At 36.6% G+C, this 19,338-nt stretch overlaps 1 protein-coding gene across 2 annotated transcripts in view; it reads left to right on the top strand.

Moving 5' to 3' along the window:
* The first annotated feature begins 703 nt into the window (after nucleotides 1-703).
* Nucleotides 704-19,338, top strand: part of Sytl5 (synaptotagmin like 5) — a 146,478-nt gene continuing 127,843 nt past the window's right edge. For both annotated transcript variants that reach the window (XM_008833046.2, XM_008833045.2), the window contains exon 1: nucleotides 704-1,146. In XM_008833046.2, the coding sequence (XP_008831268.1) occupies nucleotides 1,028-1,146 (119 nt within the window). In that variant the 5' untranslated portion in view covers nucleotides 704-1,027. The remainder of the gene's footprint in view (nucleotides 1,147-19,338) is intronic.

Here is a 19,338-nt window from a genome sequence, read left to right as displayed (position 1 = left end):
AGTAGCACATCCGTAAGCAAACTTCTTTCTGATTATGTCTCCATGTGTTTTAGAGCTAATCATGGTGCTGAAGTTCCCATGCATTTGTCCATAGTCTATAAATGTGTACATTTCAAAATTAACCATATTTCATCAATGTGTCCTTTATATGAGTGTGATCATTGTGCTTGAAGTCTTCAAATTTAATATATTCATTCAACATTCTTTTGTGATATACTTAGGTTCATACTTTCAGTACCAGTTCATAATTCTTTCATAGGTTATAGTTTTTATGCTGTACTCTTAGTTGATGAGGGAGACACGGAAAAGGAAGGACTACTTAAGAACCCTGACCAGTTGTGAATAGTACATTACATGTACATAGGTGCCCCAAAGAGGTGACCCAATTCAGTTCCAAGAGACATGCTGTGATCTGACTGCCAGAGCAACCTAATTATAAGGGAGAAAACTGAATTTTCTCAGAAAACCTATAATCAACTAAATATATATGACATATATAATAAAAGTTTAATGATTAAAAATCATAAAAGAAATAGTTAATGAATGCGTGTTTACTGACTTGATACTTATGTTTCAGTTGGTATATCAATATTTCAAAAATTAGGTAATTTAGTGACTGCTGTGGGTGAAGTGGCCTAATTAATTTTTCTACCTTTTGTTTTCTCCACCTTTTCAGTGTTTTCTACATTCTGGCCCAGGGGATTTGATTCCTGCCTTGTAGCTTTTTGAAAGACCAGAGTTCAGCATCATTAGTGAAACATCGCTGCAGCCTGACTATATACCACAGCAAAGGCTTTTCAGATCTTTTTCAGTTCGAACAATAATGACTTTCTTGGACTGTAATCTCAGCAGAACATGTTTTCCCTGTAGCCTGAAAGAATATCCAGCCATAATCAGCAATTCTGCAGAGACCTTATAGAAACCACGTTAATTGAACAACTGTGACTCTGGGTTGGACAGGGGGAACATATCAACTTACCATCTAGAAGATTCAACCACTGCTACTCAGATCTGCTGCTGAAATACCATGTCTAAGAACTCAGAGTTCATCAACCTGTCATTTTTATTAGATCATGAGAAGGAAATGATCCTGGGAGTCCTAAAGAGAGATGAATATTTGAAAAAAGTGGAAGACAAGAGAATAAGGTAATGTTCATCTATTGTTTTAGTCTTCTGGAGACAGATGTTGGTGAGTTCATGGCTTTCCAGAAATAGCCCAAATATTTGAAAATGCCTTTGACACTCTGCCATTTAGCCAGATAAGAAGATGCAAATGAACTAATAATAGGATGCTGATGGGAACACTCTTTTGCTAACATTAAAACTAGTAGCTTAAAAAAAGGACATGTTTGAGTACTAACTCCAAAATGTATTAGTTGTGTTACTTGGAGTAGGTGCTATTCTCGGTATTTTCTGTTAGTTACTTTTACATTGCTTTGGCAACATACCTGAGAGAAGCAAGTTAAGGGGAGAAAAACTTATTTGGGCTCATAGTTTAGAGGATTCAGTCTATCATAGAGAAGAAAGGAAGTCAGTCGGGGCATTTTGATCATGGCTGTAGGAGCTTGTGCCAAGCCTTGTAACATCTCAGTAGACTACAGAGCAGAAAACCAGATTGGAAGCAGAGCTAGCAACAACCTTCAATTCCCCTGTGCATCTGTACATATACCAGCTAAGCCTTATGTCCAAAACGATTTAGGGTATCTCAAAGCAGTGCCACCAGCTGGAGATCATATTTTTAAACACATGAGCCTGTATGGTGACATCATACATTCAAACATGACAAATCTAAACTGTTCCTCAAAGGCCTGTGCATTAAAAGTTGTGACCCAAGGGGGTAGAATCTTAAGAAATGCAGTATAGGGCTTGGATAGATGACTCAGTTGCTAAGAGCACTGACTGCTATTGCAGAGGACCTGGGCTCAGGTCCCAGCACACACATGGTGGCTGACAACTGTCTGTAACTCCAGCACCAGGGGAATCTGATGACGTCTTCTGACCTCTGAGGGCATTGCACAACACAGGTGCACTTACACACATAAAAGCAATACATTCATACACAAAAAATAAATTAATAAATTAAAAAAAAGAAATGCAGTCTAGTTAAAGGTCTTAGGTCACTAGAGACTGGATGCCGGTCCCTTCCTCTCTTCTTACCCAATCACCATGAGGTATCTAGGCACCCTCTTACTACATGCTCTTGTCAACATGTAATATGTTATTACAAGCCCCCAAAAACAGGACCAAGCAATCATGGAATTAAATGTTGAGCTCAAATAAATCTTTCCGCTTTTTAATTTATTCATCTCATGTAATTTGTTCAGGCAATAAAAAACTGGCTAATACATCACTCAACTTCTTTATGCTTTGGATTCTTCATCAATGAAATGATAGTAGTTATAATAGTATGATAATAGAATTCTCCTCACAGCACTGTCATAAAGATTAAGGAAGGTACTACATATGCAGAGCCCAGTACCTGAATATGCAGTAAGTGGTGGCTATTACTTATTTGTGATGCCTTTCTCATGTTAGTCTTACTAGAGATTTGCCTTTGTCACAGCTAGGAGAAGAAAGGAATGTGGAAGAGGAAATGTTCCCGTAGTACCTCCAAAATCATCTGAATTTCTTAAAATAATTTTTTATTATCTGAGTAATATGGGCATAACTGGATTTCACATAAAGTTGTATTTAGTTGGTTCCTCAAGCATATATGCCTATATTTCAGCAATACCCATGCTGATTTGTTGCCTCATTTACTCTGAATTGTTGCAACAATATTCTGATTGGTCACAATATCCATTATAATTGGTTGCTTCCTATACTTCCCTAGTTTTGCATTTACATCAGATTAAAAGGCATACATATAAATATGTAGAAAGAGACTTGCTTCTTGTTCACTGCTAACAGTACAATGTATAAACTTTTTGTCTTGTTTATGTCTCACAAATGTTATGTGAAACATGTTTATTTTTTAATTCATATATTTGTTGAATGTTGGAGAGTCAATCCAGGACCTCATGTGTGATAAGAATGTATGATACATATCTACTGAGTTATATCCCCAGTTCATGAATTTTATGTTTCTTTTACTTGAGGGGAAATCTTGTCGTGATATTATCATCACATGTGGCAAAAATATTAAATGATTGGATTGAATCTTAAGTGATCAGACATAAACACATATACATAAGAACACCACTAATTGGACTCTGCATATTGTATATTCATATGTTTATATATTTATAGTAAAAATAATAATAAAGAAGCTATGAAATTGAGAGGGTATGGGGATATGTGGGAGGAGTTGGAGGGGGAGAGGGTGGAATAGGGGTGATGTAAATACAGTGTTTATGTACTAAATTGACAAAAAATAAAAAACTTAAATGAACTTACATGAAGCTATATTGATATATTCTTGATGGATATTTATTTCCTAGTTAGGAGACCAGAAACTTCCAAGATTTTGATAATATTGTTGCATTTTCCTATGTTTAGCATTCAGGTAGCAATTTAATGCAATTAATCATTTAAAGAAATTGGAAATCATGTTTCCGCCACTAGTAGTCTTATGATGAAAGTGATTAAATTTTCTAAAGCAAAAAAACTTATATTCTTTACGGGGAATGACATATCAACTACTTACTGATGACATTCTCAGGAAAACTAAAAATCATTCCCTATAGAAAAATAACAGCTAGATTATAAGGAATATTTAAGAGCAATGAATAGGGCTTTGTGCAGAATATTTGTTTCTGCCATTTTTATAACCTTTACAAATAACTATTATATTATTATACTCACTCTTCCTTTTCCCATTTTCCTTGTCTTCTTTTCTGTTTCTCTACAAATGAACTGAGCCAAAATATAAAATATAAAACAATACACCTGTCAAGAATAAAGTCACTGATTTCCTGGATTTTAAGTTTTTTTTTTTTTTATGTAGAAGACTTTTTCAAATTTAAGAGACGCTTTTATATAAAATGTGTTTTTTATAGTTATGACGTTTTCCTATCTTTAATGATAGCAGTGGCTAATATTGAATGATGTGCACAAGTGCATTAAAGACATTTTCTCATTTTGTTCTGAGCTCCAGAGCTAAGAGCTTAGCTTGCATGATAAAAAGTCATGCCAGAGTGAATGGCATAGTAGTTAGAATATGTGCTCTGAAATTATACCTCAAGAATTCAAATCTTTGAACTCTTCAGGCCATGCTAGAGCGGGCACTTACATGAATAAATCTACTTTCCTTCATTTGACAAAATAGAAATAATATTAGCTACTGCATAAGATTGTTGTTTACGATTAAATGTAGTATTATAAAGAGCTTAGGAAAATGCTGGCAAAATGTAAACACTCGGTAATTGCTTGCTGTGATCGTTATCCTTCTTGGCTTGCCTTGCCCCTGTGGAATAGATATCAGTGCTTCAATCAGATCCTGACCTCAGTGTTTTCTTCTCTGAGTTTCTATGTGCTTTACTTCAAATGACTTATTCTTTATGTCTTACTAAAGGAGTGTCTTCGTGTAGCTGGGGTTTCTTATAGGATTACAGAGCCATGAGTGCCACGTAAACCTGAGATTAGCCTCAAGGAAAACTAAAACCAAAGACTGGCAGGTACAGAAATGACTTCCTCGTGACAGTGCTGACTCTTTAATGCAACTGCTGCTCTAGAGCTCCCCATAGGATCACAGGCTGCACCTAACCTAGAAAAACAAATCCTTACCACCACAGGGTAGTTGCACATATGACCGTACAGTGCTTGTGACAGCATGAACAAGATCTGTGTAAGTCCAAGCCAAACAAAAACTCAGCGTGGATATGGGAGGTGGGCAAGAAGCTCAACCTCTAGTTGAGTATCTACTTGCAATTGATAGCTGCTGGGAGAGGGAGAGTCAATTTTCTCTAAGGATGTGATGCCTGGTAGGTTGACCAGGCTCCAGGGGCTAGACCCATACCTAAGAGCACTTAGGAAACACAAATTAGACTCGAAAGACATTTAAAATTAGAAAAATAATAGAGGACATGAAACGAGAGGGTAGTAAGGCGGGAGAGGAGATGGTGGAGTGGCCCTGCATGAAATATATTGCAGGAAAATTCTCAAAGAATCAATTAAATTATTAACAGAAACAGCAAGGATTGCTTAGCCGCTCCGTTTGCTGTCTCCTGCCTTATCCACTCCCTTACAAAATTTCCTTGTGAGCACTCCAGAAGTCACTTGCACAGCAATGTGCATCTCAAAGTTAATTTCTGGGAAGTCCAACCTGAATCACAGTAATGCTTATATTACTGAGGCTGTTGCTACTTAACAAATTTCTTTCAAGGGAAAGAACCAATAGTCCAGGAGTGAACATTTAACTTTTTAATTTATTTGATTCATAAATCAAGATATTTCTAACTTTATCAAGGATCCTTCTGTTTATATACTGGTGAAGAAAGAGGTGAGTTATTTTAGCCCAGGCTTATGTGTCTTGGTCAGACAGTATAATATTCTGTTGGCTTTTCAATAGGCATTCTACCTTGATTCTCTCTCATTTTTACTATGAATTTAAACACAACCTAAATTAGCTCAGAACAGCTTTAATTTGACTCAGTACCTCACCACTACAATTAAATTCTGCAACTTTTTTTAGAGTATTTTTATTTTATGTGTATGAGTGTTATACCTGCATGTATATAAATGTACCCATGTCATGTCATGTAATTTTCGCTGAGACCAGAAGAGGGCATTGGAGTCCCTGGAACCGGAATTACAGAGGTTGTTATCTGCCATGTGAGTGCTGGGATTTGAACTCGGGTCTTCTGTAAGAACAGCAAGTGTTCTTAACTGCTGAGCCACCTCTCCAACCCTGCGCAACTGTGTTTCATTACCTGTTTTACTAGGTGGTATTAGGAACTCTGGGAGAAGAGTAGCATGATATAAAAGAAAAGAGGACCCCCTCATGATCTCTAGTATAAAAGTCTAGGTATTTGTGAAGTTGATTTTGGAAAAAAAAATTATACCTCTGTTTTTATTACCTTTGGCTGAACTTTAGAACATTTATCTATGAATGTAAGTAATATACCACAATAGCTTTAAATATTAATACACTTGCAAATTTCTCACCAAATTACAGAAATTGTCCTATCATACTAATAATGTAACAAATATCCAAAAGTATCATCTATGATCATCACTACTAAATAAATCATGGTAATTATTACATCTGTTGTGAGGTTTGCTTATTTATTTATAAATGTAGCAGCTATTGTTTTAGCAAAATTTTATTTTTTGCTATCTTTTAAAATGTTTTTTTAAGTTATGCACGTGTGTCTGTGTATGTGCACACTAGTGCAGGTGCCCATGGAGTCCAGAAGAGGAAGTCTGAGCCTCAGGAGCTGGAGTTAGAGGTGGTTGTGAGTGCCCTGATGTGGGTGCTGGGAACTAAACTCAAATCCTCTGGAACAGCAGTACATACTTTTAAGTGCTGAATCATGTCTCTGGCCCCCATCTTTTGATACCTTATTGACTATATTTTAGTATAACTGATTTCTTTCACAAAACTATGTGTTGTATAATATAGACAAAAATGTGATTCTCAGAAGGAATTCTTTAGGATTCATGTGACTGGTAGGATACTTGATAACATGAAAACTATTAAGGTACACAATATAGAAGCTCACAGTTTAGAAAGGAATAAAGATACACGCTAAAGTAAAGGTGGTATAAGGAAGAGTGAAATAAACACAAACTGAAGGCATAATCCAAAGGTTAGCAGAGATCACTTGCTTTTATGGATTATCTTTTTGGATTATTTTATAGATTATTCCCAGACTTCCCGAGAGAAACAGAACCAATAGCATGTAGGTAGGTGGATAGAGAGTTCGCTAAGTAGATGATAGATAGATAGATAGATAGATAGATAGATAGATAGATAGATGATTGATAGATAGATAACCAGATAGATGGGGCAGGATAGATTTACTACAGAGAATTATAAACCATACCAAAGATTGGGATTCTTTTGGAAACTATAGATCATGGGTAGAAATGAGACCAAAAATGTCCAAGTCAGACATGTATTTTAGATTTTTGCAGAAGTTTCTCTTTCCCGCTGGATATGTTCAATGAAACCTGTTGTCCCAGCTTTTGAGGATTAAGGTTAGCATATAGATGAACTTGAAACAAAAGAATAGCTGAGAATTAGTGTTAGCATTGTAATATTCTATAACTTACCACATTTCTGAATAACAATTATAATTATGTAAATAAAATACAATTATTCCAAAACCCAAGTAGGAAGCAGTTGTAGGAAGCATCTAGACACAGGTTTTGACTGTTAGAGAATAAGAGAATTATAAATGTTCTCTGTAAAGAACAAATCATTCAGATTTATTGATGGCTCAAATTCAATAAAGGAAGAGGGAAGGAAGAGCTATCAATAGTAACTGCAAGTATAAAACCATACTGGCAGTTTGTATAGAAATCTTTGCTTTGCATTTAGATTTCTCTGACTTTGAAGGAACTTACACTACTGTAAAATATGCATGGCTTATAATACCTACTCCAAAACATCTCATTGACACCTTCTTACTCCACTTGACCTCCTGCACCTAAAAACAACTACTGTCAAATGTACACTTTTAGTATTGACCTATACAATAAGAGTTCAACTTATAAGTATTTATTGAAGCAGTTCAATTTCAACTTTATTCTTACCACAGGATGGCATTTTAATTTAAGCACCATATGTGAAAACATAACTGCTCTTAATATTCTTTTTGGTTTTTGATCTTGAGCTTGCCTCAGTGGTAGACCCTACTAGCTGCCTCATAGGACATATTTCTCCTTATTATAATCTTTTTGCTCACGTCTAGCATTATTATTTTATAATGAACTAATAGAGATGAGCAGGGACAAAATATAAGTGTTCTGGGGAACTATGAAAGTGGCAACTTGAACCTGATTTTCTGTGCTGTGCAGCCCAAACACTCTACAATTCCCAAGGTAGAGTTAGTCAGCATTTGTTGCACAGTCTATAGGCCAACTCTTCCTTTTTGACAGAGAGGAGGGTTTGAGGGTTCAATTTCAGGCTTTGTACATGATGAGCACACAGTTTATTCCTGAACCACATTCTCAGCTCTAAGTGCTGCTTTTATGACTGGACTAATAGACATGTTCAGGGACAAAATCTAAGTGCTTGTGAGATCTATAAAGAAGACTGTTGTTATGAATCAGGCTTTATATGAGATGTAAACTAGGCATCAGCAAACTTATTTTTTTTTTAGAAAGATACAGAAAATTTTAAACTTTATTTTTTATGTGTATGCATGCTGTGCCTACACGTATGTAAGTGCACCCGTGTTCTACAGTGCCCACGGAGGACAGAAGAAGGTGTTGGATACCCTGGAATTGGAGCTACAGACGGTTGTTAGCAGTCATATGGGTTCTGGGATTTGAAGCTAGGCCCTCTGCAAGAGCAGTCAGTGTTCTTAAATGCCGAGCCATCTCTTCAGCCCAAGATACATAAATTTTAAAGAATTATTTTTATTTCTTGAGAATTGCGTACATGAATAGTGTACATACATTATTTCACCTCCACTCTCCCCCCTCTAACTCTTGCCACATCCACCACTCTCACTCAATTTCATAAGCCTTTCTTTTTAGTATCATTACATATATGTGCTTATACATAAACAACCAATTGAGTTCAATTGGTTGAACACCAATTGTGTGTACATGTGTTTATGGATGACCATTTGGGATTAGGTAACCTATCATGGTGCTCACCTCTGGAAAAAACTGATTCTCCCTCTCTCAGTTGCCGTCATTGCCTGTAGCTCTGCATCTAGAGGTAGGACCTTGTGAAATTCCCTCTATCTTTATTGATATGTCAACTGCTGTTGCCATTATGAAGGCCTTGTTTAGGAAACTTTATTATTGAGATTTCATGGTGCAGAATCCCTGTCATGCCTAGAAGACACACTCTAGCAACAGGAAAAGATCGTAAGGGCCAAAGACAGTGATATTTATGACTGTAGTTAGGCTCTAGAAGCTCTATATTCTGTGTTAAAATGATTGCATTGTAACGTGAAAGCAGCAGTAGACACTATGCAACAAATGAATATAACTGTATTCTAATAAACGTTATTTATGAAAACAAGTGTTGGGAAGAACTTTGCTGTTGAGAACAATACCTTGGTAGGTTTAGCCTCCAGAATAGATTCATGAATTTGAAAGCCTTAATAACTATTTCAGGGGGAAGCAGAGTCCTACTACTTCCAGATTATGCTTCACTCAATCTCTAGTAGTTTGTGTCCAGAAATAGTTTATAAGGGGTTTCATTGCCTCTAGTAGAAGAGTAGGAAGAGTTGTAGGCCTAATACTAAGAAATAGAAACTTTGTTGCTAAAATTCCTTCTGGGAGGTAAAGTCTGACCCCCATCTCCTTCCATTCCTTATCACAAGCTGAGTTACAATTTCACCCAACTGGGGGCTGGAAAGATGACTCAGCGGTTAAGAACACTGGTTGTTCTTGCAGAAGACCTGGGTTCGAATCCCAGAACCCACATGGCAGCTCACAACTGTGCATAACTCCAGTTCCAGGGGATCCGACAGCCTCTTCTGTCCTCTGCGGGCATTGCACAACACGGGTACATGCAGGCATAACACTCACACATATAAAAAAAATAGAAATAAGCTGGGTGTGGTGGTGCATACCTTTAATCCCAGCACTAGGGAGGCAGACGCAGGTGGATCTCTGTGAGTTCAAGGCCAGCCTGGTCTACATAGTGAGTTCCAGGACAGCTGGGGCTACAGGGAGACCCTGTCTCAAAAAGACAAAAAAATAAAATAAAATAAAAATAAAGTAATAAATAAATAAACACAATTTCACCAAACTGCAGTTTGGGGAACTAAAGAGTTTATATGGGCCTACTTACAGAGCAGTGAGTGAGGGGTTACTTACAGGAGTGTGGGACTCCCCTCTATAAGGCCTCACTGCAAAGTTTCCATCCAGGTATGGATCATGACTTTCCAGCAGTTATGCAAAGTGGTGAGAGTCTCCCTATGAGCGTCCTCAGCTTAGGTACCTTTTGTCCGTCCCCCTTGAGCAACTAGGACTGACTGGTTGGTTGGGAGGTGTGATGGATAGCTTTAGTGTCAACTTGACACGCCTGGGTTGAGGGAGCCTCAGTTGGGGAATTTCCTCTATTGGACTGGCCTGTGGCCATGTCTGAAGGGCATCTTCTTGATGAGTGATGTGGGAGGGCCCAGCCCACTGTGGGTGGTGCCACCCCTGGGCAGGTGGGCCTGTGTTGCATAAGAAAGCAGGCTGAGCAGGGGCCAAGGGAGCAAGCCTGTAAGCAGCATTCCTCCATGGCCTGTGCTCCAGCTCCTGCCTCCAGATTCCTGCCCTGAGTTCCTACGTTGGGCTCCCTGATGAACTGCGTGCGACCTGGGAGATGTAAGACAAATAAACCCTTTCCTCCCCAAGTTGGTACTGGTCAGAGTGTTTTGTCACAGCAATGAAGAACAAACTAGGACAGGAGGTGTGGCTGACTCTCCTGGCCCTCCTTTCTTGGGGAGCATCAACAGTCAGTTTCGTGATGATCTTAAGCAAGGTGCAACCAAGTTTGGGAAGAAGGCATCTGTCCATAGCTTGACATTTGGAAGTCCTATGCCATAAGCTTCCACATAATTATAATATCAAATTACCAATTCATTTCCTTAATGAGGAAATGACCATTAGTTGTTCCATTTACAGATAAGACTCTGCTATGTTAAGTACACCAAAGTTGCCTGGCTGGCAGTCTGACTCTAGGGCTTTTAGGCCACTTTGAACTTCTGAGTGAGTGACCTTTCAGGGGAGTCAGAAAACCAAAAGGACACAGTAAACTGTTCAATTCTTACCTCACACTGTAGAATATATTACTCAGTTGGCAAATGCATCAGAATTTCACCACCACGTCATTCCACAGGAATGCAGTATTGTAATGCATTATAGCTGTTCCAACTGACACACGGATTAATATTCTTTGCCCAGCTGGTATACACCAAAACTGATGTTCTCTGGTTTCAGAATCACCCCATTACTTTAGGCTATGATACTGTTGTATAAACCTTTTCTGAAGAGATATGAGCAAATACCTGCCCACCCCAGATAAGGTGCCAATGACAGAAACAACAACAACGAAATAATGCCACTAAAGTGCAGTTTGTTGAACCGATGAGTTCTATTGTGGTAAATTGCAGATGTGTGGCAACTCAGTAGGAACTACAAGACTGAAGAAAAAATTCTCTGACAACTGTTCACTGTTTATATATCCTTATGAGCCATCTCTCCTCCCCCAGAAACCTTTAACTGCCTATATATCCTGGAGCATGGGGTGGGCTCTTGATTCCCTCTCCCATAGTAACCGTTAACTATCTATAAATTATCATCATTGATGGACAGAGTCCTTTGAGTTCTTCCCCATCTCCATAATGGAAGTTTAATGGATTAAATCTTGTGTAGGTCTCCTATTAATAATTAAAGCTGCTTACCGTTCACAAGGGCAACAAAGGCTATGCCATGCCCTACAATATTCCACGACAGAAACTTTTGCAAGGACTATACCTATTTATTGGTGCCCTGTTGAAAACACTCCCATAGCATTACGAACAGCCATCAGTATAATGGAATGAGACGGAAAATATTTTATTCTATATTTGCTAAGAGTTCTGACCTATAAGTTGTATGGTATTATCCAAAATTACTATGACTTTTATCAAACATTCAAAACCGACAAGGACGTTGATCTGCTTTGTTTGCTGAGTGAAAAATTAAAGTGCAAATATATTTTTTCCTATATACCTGGATCCAGTGGGTCCCTAAGCAAGACTGAACTCAGTAACATCAAGAGTCCCAATATGCCAACCTGGAAATTACCTTCCACGTTTTGGTTTACCTTTATGTAGTTGATTCTTTCATTTCCATGCTGGGGGAAGAGAAGGAAATAAAAAGAATGAAAAAACACAGTAAAATTATGTAGTTGAACCCTGAAAATAAACTAAATATTTAGTTCAAATGAATTTGATATGATTTTAAGAATGACACATTCAGCCCAGAAGTCAAAAGTGCTAAGCAGTAATATTTTTAATTTTTAATTTTTTGTGACTACAATATATTTTGATCAAATTTAGATCCCCTCTTATATCTATACCTCCTTCTGCCCTCACCCACAAATTTCTGTACTCTAATATCTATAAAGAGTGTCAAGTTTGTGTCCCCAAATGTCCTTCAGTGTGGGTTCATCCAGTGGAGCCTGGCCAACCTACTAAGAGTCTCACCCTTAAAAGAGATTGAATCCCCCGTTCCCAGCGGTCATTGTTTGCCAGTACTTTCTAAGATAAGGTTGGTTTCTAAGATGATTCTTTTGGGGGGAAGTAGGGAAAAGAAGCAATGAAATAAAGAGCCTTTGGTAAAGCATTCTTTTGATTGATCATGAAAAGTTGGATTGTTATTGATGATCAAGTACAGTAGTGGCATTTTTCAAACCAGATTCTGTTTGTGTGTCTGTGTCTGTGTGTGTGTCTGTGTGTGTGTGTGAGATGGGAGAATAAGTCATGACACACCCATTTCTCTAAGTATGTGATGGGATTTTGTCTGGCTTGCCTTATGGAGACTTGTTCATGTTGTCATCAGTGCTGTGAGTTCATATGAATAACTGTCCAAATGTCTGGAAAACTGTTCTCTTGTGGCCATCTACCTCCTCTGGCTCTTACAATCTTTCCACCTCCTCTTCCTCAGTGATCCCTATGCCTTGAGAGGCAGAAGTTTGATCTAGGTGTCCTACTCAGGGATAAGCAGTCTGCAGCCTCTTGTTCTCTGCACCTTGGCCAGCTGTGGTTCTCTGGGCTAATCACCGTCTGCTGTATGAGGAATCTTCTCTGGTGATAATTCAGAGATGCATTCATCTCTGGGTGTAACAATAACTCAATAGAAATCAGTTTAATACTCTATCTATTTAGCAGAATAGTTGTATTGGGCTTTTTTCCATGGTCTCTGGGATATCTAGCTTCAGGCTCCTAGACTTGATTATCAGTATCAGGTATGTGATCCATCCTATGAAGTGGACCTTAAGCCCAATTAGGAAGTAGTTGGTTGCTCCTATAATATTCATGCCACTATTGGACAAGTAGGCATATCTTCCAGACCAGTTGTTGCTGTAGCTCACAGGTTCACAGCTGAGTACAGTTCAAGTTAATTTCTCTGCAGGTAGCATCGTTCAGCACTATGAAATCTGTTCAGTATAGATGAGGCTTTGAAGTAACACCAGCTTGATTTCTCCTTGTTTGTCCTACAGTTATGCTTGTTTGTCTTCAGTAATATGGTCTAATGATGAAGTTCTTGTGGATAACCAAGAACAAGTGCAATGTCCAGTATTGTTTGAGAGTTTTTGGGATCCCTGGTCAACAACTTCAAATACGAGAGTCCATTCTTGGTACTAGGCTTTTACTTTGCTATTCTATGATATCTAGTAGTGGCAATTTCTCCCTGTTATAAGTTAACTCTATTTAATTTTTTTATTATGTATATTTTTATACTTTAAGTAGCTTTTATATTCTTTTATGATTCTACAAAGGTTTAAAAGAGTTTTTGGGATCCCTGGTCAACAACTTCAAATACGAGAGTCCATTCTTGGTACTAGGCTTTTACTTTGCTATTCTATGATATCTAGTAGTGGCAATTTCTCCCTGTTATAAGTTAACTCTATTTAATTTTTTTATTATGTATATTTTTATACTTTAAGTAGCTTTTATATTCTTTTATGATTCTACAAAGGTTTAAACTTCAAGACTACTTTTTTTCTTACCCAAATCACATCACTCTGCTACTAAGAAAGAAACAAGTTTGACTTTCTCAAAAGCCTAAAGACTCATTGTCCCCATAAAAATTCAAGAGAACTATTAGACTGGACTTCCAGTTTGACAGACATTTTGTTTTAATTCTAATAGAAGTGCCACAAAGCTTCTTAATGGATTAGCAGAAATACTAGCACGAGGGACTGGAGAGATTTTTCAGTGGTTAAAAGCATGTACTGCTCTTGAAGAAAACCCAAGTTTGATTTCTAGCTACCATGTCGGGTAGCACACAACTACCTATGACTCCAGCTCCAAGGTGATCTGAATTCGCTGATCTCTGTGGGCACCAACATTCAAACACACACACACGCACAATTCTTTTTAAAAAAGTAGTATCAACATGAATATACAGGCTCGTTAATGGAACTGAAACTCTTGGTGAGTCGCAGAGACTGATAAAAGTCCAGTTCTGCTTTAAACAAATTTAAAACTTTGTGAAATTTTCCTAAGAACTTACTCATTTTAGTGTAAAAATACATATATGGAAACTACTTTAAATTTGATTTTTACAGTATTGTGTTTCAAGTGATTTTTACTAACAAGGCTTATCCTAGGCACAGACCCACAAATACTTGATATTTGGAGACATGCCAAACAAATAATCTTATATATGCTTGACCCATTTTAGTTTGAAACAGTAGTATACTAGTATATACTAGTATACTAGTATATAAATATATTAGTATATATATAAGTTTTCTACTTGTCTTTACATATCTAAGTATGTGTGTATATATATGTGCATGTATCTCTGCAGGGAATTATAGTATACTCTTTCATTTATAATATTACATTATTTCTATGATACATATGAGATATAGAAATAAACTGGAAAGCCTGCTGTATCTTTCATACATGTATGTATATAGGAAAGAGTAAATCTTTGACTCTTCCCTATATCCCGTTTCTTAAGAGTATTGTCTTAAGAATTGATTCATATAGCACATACCTCTATGCAGCAGAGATTAATCCTTACTAACAGCCAAGAAACTACCATCCTTGCTTCATTATAAATTGTACAGACAGAACAATAAAGCTCATGTAATCTGGAGAACACGACTGAATGTTTGAGCTGGAGGACAACTGAAGATTTGCCCTCCCACACCTCCAATGTAGATCAATTCATAAGAAAATCTCTGGGGCTGGAGAGATGGCTCAGCAGTTAAGAGCACTGACTGCTCTTGCAGAGGACCCAGGTTTGATGCCCAGCACCCACATGGTGGCTATGAACCTTTCTTAACTCCAGTTCCAGGGGAATCCAATGCCCTCTTCGGACCTTCGTTGCATTGCATGAAACAGTGCACTCACATACATGTAGGCAATATACTCATACACATAAAATAAAAACAAAAAGTAAAAAAGAAAATAAAAAAGAAAATATCTAACATCAATTATATTCTTGAGATAATATTTATTGCACATCTAATAAATAATGTAAGTAAAATTTTTATTGCTAAAATGTCACATTTCACATTATAAATTTCAATGAAGTGACGACTTGATCTCAATAGTAATGTTGTAAGAATGTTCCCATATTAATTCAGAGTTATAGAGTAGGCAGTTTGAAGCAAACATATATTCATCCTCAGTGAGTTTCAATTAAATGATGATAACTTGACCTTTCATGCACCATATACTGACAACTAGAAAAAATGATGAAAGCATTTCTTTCAATAAATCTCATCTATGAAAATATGAATCCCTATAAATTGTTGCTTTAGAAATTAACATGGGAAAATCAAGTACTCAACATTGCCTTTGTTGTGCATATTATCTTTCTTTGCCATAGTCAAAATACCCTACTCTGCAAAAATTCAATTTAGAGACATTTCAGAAATATCATTCTGTTATGTAGCTGTGAAAACTAAAATTGAAGCCCTCTAATATGTACTTGTATTCGGTAACAGAAGTGGTTTTAAAGATGTTTTCAAGGGCAACGTATTCTCTTTAAAGTACCTTGTTTTTTTGTATAAATACCCAATTTTTTTCCTTCAAGTCAATTCCATCATTGAATTCATCACAGTAATCATCTTTAAAAGCTTGTCATTTTATCCTTTGCTTCATCTTTTTTCTATACTGATATTATCTTCAACTTCACTTTTTCTGAGTAATTTATCATATTAATAACACAATGTTTTGCTGTTTGTGATACTCAGGAAAAGTGCCCTTTGGATTTTGGATTAGTGAAACACTTATTCCTCAGTGGGTCAGGATAGAAGACAATAGTTGCTCTAAGGTCTTACAAGGTGGAAGACTTGGTGTGCTAATTATGAAATCAATTTCCTGTATGGTTTAAGACAAGAATAAACAGTACAGTATCAAATTGCAGTGATTTCTCACTTCTTTAGGGTTGCAATAAGTCATCTTTGTCATATGATCTATAAAGCCCTTGTCTTAGATTGGATTTACCAAAAGGAGACCTTGGGCTCAGGGTTTATATGCAAGTGACCTATATTTTTCTTAACAATGAACCATAGAAACTAAGGAAAGTAAGACAGAGAAGGGGACAAAATCCAGCAAGGTTGGCATATGAAGCCGAGTCTGGCAGAGAGCATATTGACAGGTCCTTGTGAACCCTGGGCAGATAATATTTGCTGTTTTGCTTCTGTCATCCTCTCAACTGCATTCAGAATGCTATTGTTCATGTGGAATATATATGTATAAGCATGTTTAATCTCTCTTGAACGCCAGTAACGAACGATCCTCTGAGTTCTCGTTATAATCATAGGAGACTTACTGCAGTCTTCTTTTTGTTCCTGTGGTTTTATTTCCCCTAAGTCTATTATTTTTCACTATTACTACTTTTTGTTTGCTTGTTTTGTTGTGTGTGTTTTTGTCAGCTGCCTGCCTATCCATAAGGTTTTGTGAGAGTTCCTAGTATATTCCTAGGGGCTAAGATTTTACTTTGAGGAAGTAATTTGTGTCATCTGGAGACGTGTGAATTTCATTCTCCCTTATTTTCTCAAAACAATTACTAAACATGAAATTGGAAGAATTCACAGACTTCTTTTTCTGGATAAGAATTTCTGAAATGCTTGTCTGGGTTACTCTTCTAAAAAGTCTTTTTTTTTTTTTTTTTCCAAATCCAGATCCAATTTTTCCCCAATTCTTAGCATTTAATCTAAAACTAATCACAATCCTTACGAATTTTATTAGAACAAACATGGTTTTTGTTGAAAAGCAGCTCCATGGGCTTGTCTCGTTAGACTTTGTAGCAAGATTCAACTTGAGCAGATGCCATATGGTAGAAGGAAGGCAGATGAAAGAAATCCTTCTTACTTGTTGAGGTTTATCTTTGAACATGCTCAGCATGGCCTTTAACAACTAGGAAAGACATAGCAGTACTAGTAAATACAGTGAACAATGTAATAGACATAGAGTCAGTAAGAGGAGACCAGTGTGTGAGAAGTGTGTAGTTTTTTAAAATAACGAATTCTGGATCTGGATCTTAACTCTCAGCAAGTTGCCTCTATGAAAATCTGCTTTCTTACCTATAAAATAGGAACCATATTGCCTTCCTCACTGTTTATCAAATGTTAATGGCTTTACACAAAGAGAATATAGGGTTGGAGAGATTGCTCAGTGGTTTAGAGCACTGGCTGCTACTGCAGATAACCAGAGTTCGATTCCCAGCACCCACATGGCAGCTCATGTGGCCATCCATGCCTCCAGTTCCAGGGGAATCCAATGCCCTTTACTGACCTCTACTGGCATTGTACAACATGAGTGCACTTATACACATTCAGGCAATACACTCATACACATAAAATAAACATAATAATTAAAATATTTAAAAATGAAAAAGAATATATGTCTTTGTTGTGGCTATGTATTGTGATGTTTAATAATCTACTACACAGAGAAGCTACAATGAAAATAGAAATTATATTTATGTATCTTTTAGATTTCTTTTCTTTTGTGGTGCTGGGAATGGAACCTAAGACCTTATACATGGTAAACAAGCACTCTACCACTTAGCCATCCATTCCTTCTGCCAAAAAAGTAACTTGTTAATATTGTGGAAAGAAAAAAGATTTCATAAACCCTGAATTTTCTGTAAGCCAGTGTGAAATATCTCCAGAGTGGATGACATCCCCTCTGAATATTATCAAAGAATGGAAGCGTTAGGGGCTGTGCAGCCATCAACATCAGGCTGCTTGGCTATTATTCTGCTTCTATATATTATTTTATTAATTTTTTCTCATTGTTACTATTTTGACAATGTGTCTCATCAGGCCTGGTATTTTTGTTATCTTAATGGAGTTTGAAACTCCAGCTCTAGAGAAGGAATTCTCTTGCTTGGAGTCTAAAGAGCAAATACGTGTACAAGAGCTAGTATTTACTGTGTCCTTATTCCAACTATTAGAAAAGAGATTTACCTACAAATTACAGAGACATTATAATAATGATTTAAACAAGGTAAAAATATTCCAAATGTCTTCTCTAAATTAAAATTCTGAGATCGGTGGCAGCTTTGTTATATTTTCTAGTAAGCATGCTTATTTCCATTCTAAAATTCCTGTCTTCTTTCTTGCAAAGTTGTGTTGGGTACAACTTGGTCTAGTCAGGGTAACAAAAGACAAATCTTAAAGCAATTAATGTTTTGAAAAGAACATGTCTGCGTTATTAAAGCAAGGTTTTCTTTTACACATTGAGTTGATTTGATGATCAAATTAAACAAGTTTTCACTATATCAGTATAATATAGAAATAAAAATTCAGTCATTCAATAACAGCAGGGATACTGTTTATCTATTCAGCCTTTAAGATTTTAGCTACATTATAGATTAACAATTTCTATTTTAATATGAATGTTTATTTCTGTATAGCAATAAAGAAAACAAAAGAGTAAAGATAGTTTTAAATGTTAAAAACATCCCAAGTTTATCCTAAGAAACTAATTGGCATTAGCTGAAATTAAATTTCTTCCAAAGCAACAGCTATTTTTCTGTTTGTTTTTCTGTTGTCTTACCTGTTAGTGCAGGCTGCCCTTGAACTCACAACCCACTGGCCTTGTAAGCGCTGGATTTACAAGTATGTGCCTCCACACCCAGATGAAATAGTACAAGCTATAAGCTACATAATTTTTTCCTTGCTTTTTCTTTGCTTTTCTTTAGATAAGAACAAAAAGACACAGGGTATCGTGGCACACGGTTGTAATAATAGCACGCAAGAGGCTCAGACAGGAGAATCACAATCTCAAGGCCAGCTTGAGATACATAATGAGAATTTGCCTGAAAAATATTAAAAATTGGCTAAGATTTTGGATATTTTGAAGAACCAAAATATTCTTGCTTCTGAATAAAAGTATTTAGAATGAGGTTAAGGAAGACAGGAAAAGCTATGGAATGTCCTTAGCAAAAGTTGCAGATATTCTGCAATTTTTCAAATGTATTTTGGTTATATATTTGATCTCAATTAGTCAGTTTTAATTTATTCTTTTTAAATATTTTATA

This window comes from Nannospalax galili, unplaced genomic scaffold (assembly GCF_000622305.1).
Source record: "Nannospalax galili isolate Female #2095 unplaced genomic scaffold, S.galili_v1.0 scaffold556, whole genome shotgun sequence".
Taxonomy (NCBI): Eukaryota; Metazoa; Chordata; class Mammalia; order Rodentia; family Spalacidae; genus Nannospalax; species Nannospalax galili.
This window is presented reverse-complemented; position numbering and strand designations above follow the sequence as displayed.